Here is a 13,998-nt window from a genome sequence, read left to right on the forward strand (position 1 = left end):
AAGTAAACTATGCCTATCACATATACCTTCTTAACAATCATTATGAAGAACCAATAAGTAAACTATGCCTATCACATATACCTAAAAGCCTTTGGTACCAATTAACAAATATTTACAATCTCTTTTCCACTTCTAATAAGAATAAGTTGATTAGACTAGTAAGCAAACCTTAATATAAATTTTATAAATAGATGTGTCACTATCAAATTCCATTCCATATATTTATTTTAATTTCTTGTGTAATAAAATTTCTAGTTGTAATCTTGAGGTTGTACAAGTTTATCTGGTTGAGTTTAATGGCACATGGTGTGGGAAAATGAAAGGGGCTAACTAAGCTACTTAAAATTGGGTCGTGAGAGAAGGGTGCAAACCTTTGTCAAGAAATCTATTTAGTTGGACCCAAACACAAGAAAAAGACTAGTATAGTTAAGCCAAGGACGACCATATTTATTGCCTAAGGCCGACGTCGCGGCCACTACCGGTACACCAACTTGGCCATGTTGCTTCACTCAATTAGTGTCTAGGGATGCCTTTATAACTCATGACATTACACATGATTTGTGGGGCACGGTATGTTTTCAGTAAAGATTACTCCGTTTAATGTCATTTGTCAATATCAATATCAATGTGATTACTTGTATAAGTTTTCATGTCCGGTTTGATTTTCTTGAATGCACTTGTAAGTTGTAGTTTTGGTTTAGATGTACTCCGTAATGGTAGGTACATTTGGTAACCTTATCCATTGTTGTAGGACATGCGATTATGATTTGTAATGGTGATGAACTTGAATGTCAAGACTCCGATATCAAATTGTTTATCTAGTATTAATTGTAAAATAGTTTAGGACTCGTACAACACACGGAATTGGGGGAGGAAAGGGCAAGAGGAAAAAAGTGATGGAATTAGATGAAATAGGATAAATACTCTAAAACAAAATGATCAACTATCTAATGATCTTCGCCCCTAATTAATTGAAAAATCAAATTGGAATGACTCGAATGAGAAAAGTCCTTTCAAATTTGTGTTATTATAAACTATATATAGAGTCGTAACCAGCAAATAAGTTCGTACTATAACTTAAACAATCACCTCAGATATAACAAAACCACAGTTATAACAAAACCATACATCGGAATTTTCAAGCCAGTAATAATGAAAACACTCAATCATACCAGAATTTATACACATCTTCAATATATAAACAAGAAACTTGAGACCATCATATAAGAATCTAACTGCACTATGGATGTTAGACAACCATCAGCAAATAATGTAATAGCAAAATGTAAAACCAAAAGATGATGAAAAGTTCAGTTAAAAGAAACTACAGATTTACACCTATGATTTATAATGTTATAACAAAACCAGACATCGGTAATGACCCGCGCTTCCTTTCTCCTACCATTCAAAATTATCATAGCAGTCACCAAGCTATAAAAAACAATCGCTACAGGATATTTAGGACATTTTTAACTTATAGGATGCTTCATCCTTTCTTAATGCTAGGACCAGCTGCAGTCTTTGAGCACCCACCTGCACCATAATCAGAAAATCTTCCACCAAAAAGATGCAGCGGGTGAGAGCTTGTTTTCTTCAGCTTGCTAGGAAAATCTTTGCCAGTGTTACCCTTGTGAGAGAAACTGTTTTTTATTTTCTGTCGGCTCAGGACAAACATACTGCTTTTCTGAGGAGTATGCAGGGCTCCCTCAACACAATCACTTGCTTGAACACAGCCCCAAGTTCTTGATGATCCCTCTTCACTGAAAGTTCTTAGTCTGGGGAAATTATTGCGCAGCCTTGGCAAAGTATGCTGCTCGGGGGAATATTCTCTTTCGAGTTTGGAACAAATAGGACAAGGAGGGTCATTTTTATGGGACTTTGGAGTTGTCTGATCCAAGCATTCTGCGTGGAAAACATGTCGGCAAGAAAGAACCCCGGCAACAGGCATATCTTCACTTTTAACAATCCGTCTAGAGCTCCAAGGTGATCTCTGAGAAAGTAATCTATCACATAATCCACATTTAAAGCCCTCATTTGCATTAGAGGTTCGAGCAAGAAACTCAGATTCAAGTCGCTCAGAAACATCAGTCAAATCAATACTGCTGCTGCCACTGCTCAACCGATGAGAATCGCTCTGGGGAGTGGTAGCATCATATGCAGGAAGTCCAGCAGCAGGGCTCGCAGACACTTCTCTTGTAAATGAATGAACTGGGAAGGATAGAGGATGTACAGGTTTGGAAATGAAAGCACGATGACTGGGGAAGTTCCGCGGAGTTGAAAGGCTATGCTTTCCTATGTGCTCGAACTCACTACCATCTGAACGAGGTGAAGTGAATCCCCCACCATCTCGAACCACGGAAGTACCCTTCAAAGAGAGAATAGGTTAACTAATAAAACCATAGTTAAAGAATATTTGAGATATGAAGCAAACACCAACTTATATAGTACCTCCATTGTAGGGGTGAAGCTTAAGGGCCCAGATATTGTACCTGCAGCATTAATTATATACATCAAAGGAGCAAAATTGAAAATAAATGCAGGTGAACAATTTAAAGCAACTCAGAAAACATCAAATCAATGCAAAGGCTACAAGATGATACAGTTCTCCAGGAAGGAAAAAAAAAGGCAAACAAAGCATAACATAACACTTCATGCCATTAGCACTTAGAGAAGAAAACTAATGTATAACCTGTTAGGCATCCAACTCTATCGGCGATTAATAAGTATTAGATTTTGGGATTTCACATCAACACATGTTAGGATTGTGCAGATGCACACCAACAAAATTGACACAAAACATTGCTCTTAGTAACATCAAAATGAACACTTGATAGACTGCAAGCATGTGAATTATTTGCCTTACTTAGTTAGCTCCTTGCTTTCACCTAAAAGCACTAAAACAGTTGCAAAGATAAAGGTTGTTTTAGATATGACCCTTATTGGCAGAAAAGATGAAGATCACAGGAAATAAAATATCCATTGCTAAAGGAAAAAAAAAAGGGACGGAAAGCAAATATGGTTCCCCAGAGGAAAGCAATACACACCTCTCCTGGCAGAAGTTTCAAATTCATCAATACTGACTCCTCGCACTGGTGGGGGTGTCCATGGCTGAATAAATGAAGCATCAGACGGACTGCTAAAGTACAGGGCACCACCCTCAGATGCAGAGTAATGGTGAGTTGGATGATAACCACCTCTTATCCAGCTCCTGCTTTCTTTACTGTTTGACGATGTAGATCCAAACAACTGAATGCTGTCACTAGAACCATACTGTATTCCTTCAGGCTGGAAGCCATAGTCCCATCTAGACGGTGGTGGTGAGAAGCTTGTATTAGTTCGCCAATATGGTTCATGAGGCCCCATAGGCCACTCCCGGCTTGCAGCATTTGACCCATGTGGCCTAGCGGCCACACAACAGAGAGACCCCGTCTTAGCTATGTTTTGTGAGACCCACAATAATATTCTCCCTTGCCTTAAAACTGTAACAAACTACCAAATACTAGCCTTGAAAATACTACAATCATTACACGGTCACAACATACAAGAAGATTAATGTACACAAGACATACATTTTATCACTGATCTATATTGAAACATTTCTAAGGTATTCTCCAAAGAGAACATATATTTTAAGAATTTTTATAAAGAGAGATGCTAGTTTGTTGGTACAACTTTATGATAGAAAATAAAAATATATGCATGGATATCTACACCAAGGAATATTAAAGACATAGTTCCATTTTTGCCATCTTCTTCAAAATGTTATAGCATGGTACCAACTTGATGCCTTGGTATCAGTCCTGGGTAGTACACAAAACAAAGAGACCTCAGCCACAATCAACAGGCAAAAAAGTTATTCATACACTGAATTAAGATAATCAATTTGAAATCTACTAGTGAGGGTGGCTGTGAGGCTCGGACAAAAAGAGTTGGAACAGGTCAATTACTTCAACATGAATACCCTAGATCCTCAAAAGGCCAATTAGGCAATTATGTATAGTGGTCAATCTAAAATCACTAAATCCTAGATCAAATTCTAAGGTTACCCAGGAGCTAGAAGACACCTAGAATAATCCCCTTGTCTTGATATGCCCAATGACAACACATAAATATTAATGCTCAAAGGTCACCAAACTGATGTGAGAAGCTATATGGTCCAAGGTCAGAAAATACTTCCCAGTGCATTAACAAATTAGTCCTTTGTTCTGTAATGGTTCTAGCTATTCAAAACATACACAGATAATTGTAACTGTAAAAATTGAGCCCTGTGGATCATACAATGGAGTTCATAACAAGAAATGAAAATAGCTAGGTTTAACCTTGGCTAGCCTTTGCCAACGACTAGCTACTAGCCTATGAAACCCTTTATGTCCTAGCAACATCCCGAAGATATGCCCAATGGCAGGCAAATGATACATTTCGACTATTCACCATATTGTGGTCATGGACAATGCACAACATGCCAAGCACCAACCACATCTAACCCACAGCCCAATTAAGGCAACTCCAATGTCTGAATAGCAATTCTTGCTAGTAAAGTTCCACTAGCATGTTAAGGGGAAGGCTATGACAGGCCTTGAAAAGATACATGTATGTTCATGCACATCTAGTAGTACCCAAAACCAAGGTTCATGGCTACCAAGCAGGTACTTGCAAACTCAATGCATGTCAAAGCTAAACAATGAAGCAAAGCAGTCTAAGAGAGCTGCACAGGGACTTAACATGCAAGCAAAATAATCTAATAGGCACATGCAGCAGTGTCTGTTGCTTGATGACTACCACCACTTTTCCACACTTTAGTGCCACTACTGGGAATGTAGTAGGTAGTAGCAGCACCATGTAGCAGAAGGTGCTCTACACTTTGTGTGCTTCCAAAGTAATTCTAGCCTTAACTAATTGCTTGCCAAATTCAATCCCCTGTATGCCCATGTCTAAACAAATCGGCCACTAGTCCTCCCTCATAGGTTATAATCTTCATTACCACCCAAATCTTTCCTGAAATGCCTTTTATCTGTTACCATTTAAAGCATCACATAGACTATTGCAACCAAAACTGACTCACGCCTCTGATCATAAAATATTAAGATAAACCAATGAGAGCCCTAGTTTTCTACTTTTCTCCTCCTCTTTCTTCTTATATTTGTTTTCCATTTCTGCTCACTTGATTGTAACAGAATGTTGGATGCATTACGTATTTACATACATATTATATCCAAAATCAAATACTTCATTCCAAATTGTCCAAGGGCATTGTCAGCTTAATATAGGTTTTGCTTCATTTGATTTTCTTAAAAAATGAATATTAAATTGTACATTGTGTGATAGCTAGAACAAGCTAAATAACATTTTAGTATGTGTCAAATCTCAATTTGCTTATTTACTTATTCTTGTAAAGGTTGAATAGAGGCCATGCAAACAGACATGTGAAGCACTTCAGACGGCCCCAACCTTCACCTTCATATTTGAGGTTTTGGCATCAACCATCATTTTGCGATGCCATCTCCCTAAAATGCAGCGGAATTGTACTTTAAGGAATATTCCTAATCAGTGTTAATTTAATACAAAAAACAAGTCAATGACTTCCCCTTCTTTTTCTAATGTCTTAATAGATTCATTCCACATGTTCCAAAACCTAAGTGGATCTCTGTGCTCTACACACTTTACTTAGGATCAAAAAGCTACTGAAGTCTCACAAATTAGAATCTTCCCTGACCAACCCTCAGTTCCACACACAGATGCCAACAAGTCTAAACAACATAGTTCTTGCCGCAATTTGCTTGTAGAAAATCGGAAGTACTACAAAGTCAACAATAGCAAACTAATCTCAAATTATCAATCTCTGACATGAAAGTTCACTCCTACCATCAAGCAATGCCATTGTTTCTATTCTAAACTGTCCATAAAGAAACTTGCACTCGTCTCCCCACAAGGGAAGGAGTCAAAAAAAATTTCGCAAAAGCTTTCACTCTCACATACTTCATTCTGAATTTGACTGCAGCTCTACAAAATTAAAAATCCGAATTCGGTCAAAATTTCTCTCTTTGTCTCATATAGGTCAGCATTTCATCAATTTTAAACATGGAACGATGGCATTAATCATGTGTTCATGAAACCCAGAAAATACATACTCCATGAACTAATCAACTAAACCTCAAATTTTCCTTCTAGTTCTAGTAACAGTTCAATAAAAAAGAATCTAACAACACAAAAACCAACAAACAAGAAATTTCATCATACTTTCAACTCCACTTTCTCATTTAAACTTCAAAAATATACTCTATAATCTAATCAAAAGCTAACCACAACTATTCCAACTTTTTCACAAGATTACAACAGCTCATGCATATTTTTTTTCAAAAAAAAAAGCAACACCCACTAAAGCTAACAAAAGAAACATCATATTTTTATCATCAAAATAAAAAATAAAAAATCAACTGAAATAAATTGGGAAAAATAATAATTTTGAGTTAATCATCAGTAAATAATTTCTTAAAATGGAGAAAAAAGGAGTAGGAATTACCTGGGAAAAAACACAGTTGACTAAAGAGAGAGAATGATGGAAGGAATTGAAGAAATGATAAGAAGAATAAAATCCAAATAATTTGGTTTAGCACATTCTTCGCAAAACATAAACCCTAATTTGTCGGAAAGAGGGAAAAAGTACCAAATTGATTTTTAGAGAGACATAAATAGTAGTGTTGTACTATAGTACTTGATGAGAAATGGAGAAGTTGCTCTCTTTTTTCTCTCTCCATTGTCTTATACTTTTATCGTGTGATTAGCTTTTTCAGCCTTTTGCTTTGTCTTTTTTATTTTTATTTTATTTTTTTAATTCGTATTTCGGCTATGTTTTAGTTCCTCTTGTTTTAAAACCTTATTTTGAAGTATTACTTTTTTTAAATCGGATGAACTCGTCAAAAAAAAAAAAAAATCGGACGAAAAAAAATTATGGTGTAAGTTTTAGTCCTTAATCCTTATAGATAAACCATTTTTTTTGTTTTGAGGAACCCTTTGGACACACTTTATTGTTTTGTGTATGTCTTTCATTTTATTTTTATTTTTATTTTTATAATTAAGCATCTTTAATTCGTAATGAAACATGGATGGAAATTACATATTAATAAAATACATATTAAAAAAAATTAATAAGACTCTATTTTATATAAACTAATCTATAACCTTTATACTAAGGGCGGAGTTTGGGATGACACATGTCATCTTCTAATTAAAAATTTTCCCGCCTAAATGTTTTTTTTTTTTGCCAAACAGTAACTTCTATATTTCAAATCAAATTTCTTCCATATATGTTCTACCAATACATATTTTCATATCTTTCTTTCTATTTTTTTAGAATAATATCTTTCATACCATTTTTTATTGGGTACTCCGTATTAAAATAGCAATTTTCTATAAGACTTCAAATTTTTCTTTTTTGTATAATTATATGCTTATGTTGTACTTTGTATCTTATTTTCAAGAATAAACCCATCAACACTTTTCGATGAAAAGTAAAATAAATGAAGTTGTAAAATCTATACTTTTATTAACATTGCACCTCATTTTGTAAATATAATTACAAATATGCAATATATATCCTAAATAAATTATCAAATTATATATTTATACATAACTATGTATATTTGTGTTTAATATTATAGGAACATTAGATAAAAAATACCCATTGACTATAATTATAAGAATAGTGCTAATAATAAAACAAAAATTAAATTCTCCGCCGTTCACTAAAAATAAAACAAACAATAAATTAAATTACCCATGTGCCTATCAAAGTGTGGGACTTAAGTGTATTGCACGCGCAGGTACTGACCATGATTTTATTGTTATATAATGAAGTTATTTTATTATGTTCAGTAATGTAATTTATTTTTAAAATTAATTATTGAAGTAATAACTAAATATTGTTATTCGTAATAAGATTTTGTAAAAATCGTGCATTACACCGGACTAATACTAGTAGTCTAATAAAGAAAAAAGAAAAATGGAAGTACAAGAGGAAGGACAGAGCCACAGAGGTGGGAAAATAGAGAAGTGGAGGAAAATATGACATATATTTTTTTTTTATAAAAGGAAACTGATTTTTGTTCTATTAAAAGCAACTTCCCACCTAGGGTTGCTATTGAGCTCTGCAGCTCCCGAGCAACTCGAATTAACTCAGTCAAAACTCGACTCAAGTTTGCTCGTGCTCACTCGAATCAGCTCGAAACTCAATAAGTATACAAGATATTCAATATTTTTCTGTTCTTCTATCTTTAAAAACAAAAAATTACCTTGACACTTAATAAATTTAAAATATTACACCTTAGTAGGAAAAATTTATATAAATAAAAGTATATATATTCAACAAATGTTTAATACTCAAGAGACTTAAACCTTTAAATGAGTAGCTCGTGATTTACTCGGCTCGGCTCGATTCGAAACTTAACAAACACGAGTCGAGCAACCCTCTACTCGTGATCGACTGGCTCGATTAACACTCCTATTCTCACCTATTGAAAAATTGTTTTCCACTTTTAATCAAAAAAAAAGAAAAGAAAAGAAAAGAAAAGAATAAAAAAAGGAAAATGGAGAAAACAAGGAAGCTCATTTTCCAAGAAAATTTTCTCCGCCAAAATTTCTATTCAACGGAGAAGAAAACAACATGTTTTCTATGTGACTAGCCACACCGTGTGGCCTGCTGACACATACCAAAACACTAAATCGGTAAGCCCTGATCGATTGAGTAAATCCCGACCGAGTAACCCCCGACTAACCGAGTAACCCCTGACTAACCGAGTAACCCTTGACCAAATAGCCCCTAACTAAATAACCCCTAACCAAGTAACCCTTTACCGACCAAGTAACTCCTAAATAAGTAACTCCGACCACACGATATGACCATTTATATATGATTTTATACTCTGTATGTTAGTATTATAAATTCAAACATACAACACATACAAGACATACTTATGTGTGGATTGATTTCATTAAAGTTTTATTTTGATAGTCTTTGAATTAAGTAAAAAAAAGGTTGTTACAATTAAAAGAGTAATTTGTTAGGTTAATATCTCTATGAAAAAACTTAGCATTTCACTTATTTACAATTGATATAGTCCGTATTCCTAATGTTGCTTCCCTTCACAATTATTATGCAACAAACTTCGTCTCAAAACTTCAGTGTCATCATGTTGTTTAGTTGAAGGTATATCAAAATTCGAGACATTTCCCCTTCATCGACGCCATTATTAATTTCAAGAAATGTTACTACATTCAATTGCACATATTGATACCAACTAGGAATTATTCTAGCAACATTCTCTATCGTTGTCTTTAATGACAATATGTGCTAAACATCATATACTTTTCGACCGACAAAATGAAACTAAGCCACAAAATTAGCACATTCATCATCATCTCGGACTAGGTTTGGACTTAATTTCCAAAACTGGGAACTCTGCACCAAATAAGATTGATTAAGAAATCCAGCCAAAATAATCTTTGCTCCTGGGCCTTGGCTTGGCCACCTGGTTATCACACCTAAAACTTCGACAATATGCCTTGAGAGGCACTTCACCGAGTCATTTGTGAGCAATTCCATAGAGATGAGGGTTTATAAACAACGCACTAGAGATGAAACTCGTGCTGGTATTGACACTAGAAAAGCCTGCTTCGGAAATGTGCTTCTCCGTTTCTCTTGTCAGATGACATCCATCAGCTAGCAACTGCTGCAGCGGGTTGAAAATTTTCTGCAGAAGCCTCAGTGACGTTCCATCTATTTATGATAAAATTTGAAAAAGAAAAAGAAATGCGTATGTGAGCTTCTGATGAATCAAACACAAACATGCTGTATCAAGTCTTAGCTGACTGAACAGACCAGGAAATATTTGGTTCAGTACATCGTACCCTTTGCAGCCACATGCTCCACAAACAAGTATAGGCCCCCTGGTTTAAGCACCCTCTTTATCTCTGCAGGAAATGTGAAAGACAAAATTAGGTGACCGGTTCTTGGTGTCTTTCCAAATCAGGAAATGACAATAGTTGTGTTGATACAACTGAATCAGATCAGGGAATCACAATGAAAACCCAACTAGTTCTGTGGTTTGGAACTTCAATTGCTCCTAGTTTTTATCTCATTATTACTTCTGTAGTCACTAAGGCATCCTCCTTACAGGACTTTAAGCATGCAATCCTCAATATACCATTGAATTCTTATCATCCCTTCTACATCAATTGTGTTGTCGTATACTGGAATTTCTTTTTGCCAAGATTTTTATGCTTATATAACTTGTTGGCCATTATGTTTTATAAAATAAATCGCTGTTAGACAGTTTCAAGTGATGCAAAAGACATGAATTTTCTTTGGGTATGTCGAATGTCTCAATTATCATGGAAACTTAGAAATCAACCATCTAGGAACTCAATTATAGAATGCGTTTGGCAATTTGTTCATTGATAATCAATACTTAATCCATATGCTTTCAGTTCCATAGGGTCCATTTTTTATAACTAAATCATTCTTCTCATTACATACACAAATGCAGAGACAAACAGAAGATAAAAGACGGCTACCTTGAAGAGTCCTAGGGACATCTTTGACAGAACACAATACAAGTGTTCCAATGACAGTGTCAACAGAAGCATCATCCAGTGGTAAAGCCTCCCCTACCTGCACAAACAGTAATCGTGGTATATAGCACAAACAATGAGCAGAACTAAATCATTCATGCAGGATCTCAACTTATATTTTAGTGTCCTAAGAGTGGAAAATAGGCTTGTGAGAATATCTCTGTAAACAATAGAATTTTGTCGCTGAACAAATGCATTTGAAAGAAGCTCTGACAAGTAAAGAAACTCACCGCTTGCACGAATTTAAATTTTTCTGGAGAAAGACCTGCAGCATCGGCTGCTCTCCTGGTATACTTCTCCATCTTTCTGTTTGGATCAATCCCAAAAACCATACGTGCATCACTGGCATAGTATTTAAAATTAGTTCCTGTCCCAACACCTATCTCCAAAACTTCTTTGGTTTGTCCGTTCAACTTATCAAAGAGCTGAGACTTGTAACCTGCGACCTTACCAATTAACAAAGCATATGCAAATGCAAATGCAAGAAGCAAGTGACAGTAATTAGGCAACCTGATACATCAATCGGCGAGAATAATAGCAACAAACATGGAAGGAGCTGTATCAGATAATAACTGACCTCAGCTTCATATTCTTTCATGCCATAGTTCATAACTGATGCATAGAATTCCTCATACCAATCTGACCTAGGAGGGTGGATTTTGTTTAGCATGTCCTGTGCTTTAAGATGATCAGAATTAAATATAATGACTGGAATACTGGATGATCTTGTTCATTTCTGTTAACTGACATAGTTATGACCATTACAACCTCACAGCAACTAGCACCATAGCTTTGTGACGGCCCTTTCCTGTGCTGAAGCTGGCTATGTACTGATGTATGCGACTAATGAGAGTATTCAACCCTACCTATTTTGTGGTTTTTAATTTTTTTATTTTTATTTTATTTTTATACAAGTTGCTCGTGATCTTCTTCGGCTCGAATGCCTTAATCCCATAAGTGAAGTCGACTAAATGAAATGAGGACTTCCTAGGAGGTCACTCATCCCAGTACTACTCTTCACTATTGTGGCTCATGATCAAAGATCCTAATATATATCTAATTATATGCAAAATGCATTCCTCTTCAGTTCTTCACCATAAAAATTAATCAAAAAAATTTACTCCACAAAAAATACTAACTTTTACCTAAAATCAAGACAAGCTTGTCAAAGTGTAATTTGAACACCTTCCATACTCCCTCTTACACAAACTCTAAAATTATACACAAATGTTATAATTATACTCCTTCTGTCCAATATTAATAGTCACGCTAATAGTGTAATTTGAATTAGTAACGCAATAGTCAAACCCGACTAATAGAGTACATTCATAAAGAAGAATGGAAGAGAGAAATGAAATATACCATGGGATGATGAGTTGGGCTCTAACTCAAAAGCTAGAGAGGGAAGTGAAGTATGAAGAACGGTGCTTGCAATTGTCTCCATAAAATGTCTTCTTCCACATTTGCACAATCCTAATGACTGCAAAAATATGGGTTTTTGGGGATTTTGCCCTGTTCTTGTATGAATTAAATTGCAATCTTTATTAATTTTAGTACAATTACTGGATGATTTGAACTGTGACTTTGTATTTTTTGTGGAAAATTGAAAAGGGATGGGTAAATTTGAGGTGGGTACTAAAATGGAGTGGATCATTTCTTGAATTTTGTTGCTTGGTGTTGCTAAAGTGACGATCAACTATCCTGGTATTGATTTAAGCAGATATACAGGGGTAAACCAGTAATTTCTACTTTATTTTATAGCAAAAACTCTAGATTTTTTATTCCCCCAAAAAAATTAACACTCATTTAATTTTAACCATTGCTTTATTGGATATGATATTTACCCTTTTTCTTAGTATGATATTATTTTCTAATTTTTTTTTTTAAAAAAAAGAAATATGATGTTAACCATTATTTTGTCGGTTAAAAATACTTTCTTCGTTCGTTTTTAATTGATACATTTTGTTGAAATTATTAATTTATTAGCAAAGTCATGCGTAGTTGTGTAAAGGTGTCAAAATCTGACTTGATTCGATCCAACGAACGTGAATAAAAAACTAATTTATATTTCGACTCGTATGGACACAATAATTTAACATTACTCAACTTTGAAATAAACCTGACACGACCCGATCTTACCGAACCCGACTTAGGTACTCGAATTGGCACCTCTAGTCATGTGGGCTCTTCAATATTTGTTCATAATTTTATTTATTAATAATCAGATACTTAATATATTAATTAGGAAGTTGTGCGTTAGCAAACATAAAAAAATACGTGCAAACTACGGAGTACAAAATATTATACAGATATAACAGAGAAAGTAAAAAGATAAGAGTTTTTTTTACATCAATTCCCACTTGAAGATTATTTAAATGAAATATCAAAGACATTAGTTTGCCTTTGATCCAATAGGTCGATCCATATCTAACCCATTTTGACATACTTTAATTTTTTTAATGATCTTTTGTAGAAACATGTATGTTTAAAGTCCCAAAACATTGTCACAAAAAAAAAGGGGGGTCCCATAAGATTGAGTTTACTCATTTTTTGATAGGGTTCATGGGAATATACATGCTAACTTACCCTTATATATATTGTAGTGGCGGATTCAGAAAAAATATTAGTAGGGTTAAAATACAGTTGATAAATGGGGTTGTGAAATATAGAGGGGCCCTGATATTTTGGTGAATGTGCACACACAGGATTATAGCTTCCTCAACCAACTATGCCACGTCAGCTGTTGGTAGTTAGAGTAATAAGTCATGCTTTTATTACTAGTTTTAATTATGTTATAGCTACAGTAGCTTAGTATATAAGGTTTCTTCCTTTACTTTTCTTATTCATTCAATAATTGTAATAAACACTCTGTAATTCTCTCATTCATTCAGTGAAGTATTAGTTTTAGTCCTTGAGCTCAGAGACTCTGCGGATAGAGCTATGATAGCAAGAAAATCTCTGTGTTCTTTTGCTTGTTTTCGTTTTTTATTAGCTTCCATTTAATATGATAACATGGTATCAGAGCGGGTGTGTTCAATCGAAGATTCTCGAGCAACTTTAATGGTGTTCTTGAGCATTTGATGTTTCGCCTTTGGTTCAGTGAGTTCTTCCAATTTTTGTTTCAATTCCCTGTTTTGTATGATTTGTTTATTGATTTTTTAGGCTAAATTTCTACTTGAAGATTGATTGGTTGGTTCGTAGTTGTTATTGATTGATTCTTTGAAATTTTCAGGGTATTTTGTGTTGATTGAACGAAATTCCTTGAGAATTATTTGAATTTCCTTGGTGAAGAATTGTAAGTAGTGATTCTTGATTTTTGGGTATTTGTTGAATTCTGGGTATTTTTTGATTTGTTGATATGGCTAATAACAA

At 34.6% G+C, this 13,998-nt stretch overlaps 2 protein-coding genes across 6 annotated transcripts; both read right to left on the bottom strand.

Moving 5' to 3' along the window:
• Positions 1 to 1,169: 1,169 nt before the first annotated feature.
• On the bottom strand, positions 1,170 to 6,886 carry LOC110712784. The gene is made up of 4 exons (XM_021891242.1): positions 6,521 to 6,886; positions 3,045 to 3,800; positions 2,449 to 2,489; positions 1,170 to 2,365 (listed from the first exon to the last, which is right to left on the bottom strand). Exons 2-4 carry the CDS (start codon positions 3,361 to 3,363, stop codon positions 1,487 to 1,489), a joined length of 1,239 nt encoding a protein of 412 aa, XP_021746934.1. The 5' UTR covers positions 3,364 to 3,800; positions 6,521 to 6,886; the 3' UTR covers positions 1,170 to 1,486.
• Positions 6,887 to 9,164: 2,278 nt separating this feature from the next.
• On the bottom strand, positions 9,165 to 12,555 carry LOC110712793 (methyltransferase-like protein 7A). 5 transcript variants are annotated; one of them, XM_021891256.1, is made up of 6 exons: positions 11,989 to 12,455; positions 11,204 to 11,265; positions 10,857 to 11,072; positions 10,570 to 10,666; positions 9,904 to 9,966; positions 9,165 to 9,772 (listed from the first exon to the last, which is right to left on the bottom strand). In XM_021891256.1, the coding sequence occupies exons 1-6, from the start codon at positions 12,278 to 12,280 to the stop codon at positions 9,579 to 9,581; spliced, it is 924 nt and encodes a 307-aa protein (XP_021746948.1). In that variant the 5' UTR covers positions 12,281 to 12,455; the 3' UTR covers positions 9,165 to 9,578. The 5 variants fall into 5 exon arrangements, with proteins under 5 accessions (XP_021746948.1, XP_021746942.1, XP_021746958.1 ...); XM_021891250.1 differs by having other exon boundaries at positions 11,204 to 11,304; positions 11,989 to 12,453; XM_021891266.1 differs by having other exon boundaries at positions 11,204 to 11,299; positions 11,989 to 12,451.
• Between the last annotated feature and the right edge of the window lie 1,443 nt (positions 12,556 to 13,998).

This window comes from Chenopodium quinoa, unplaced genomic scaffold, assembly GCF_001683475.1.
Source record: "Chenopodium quinoa cultivar QQ74 unplaced genomic scaffold, ASM168347v1, whole genome shotgun sequence".
NCBI lineage: Eukaryota > Viridiplantae > Streptophyta > Magnoliopsida > Caryophyllales > Amaranthaceae > Chenopodium > Chenopodium quinoa.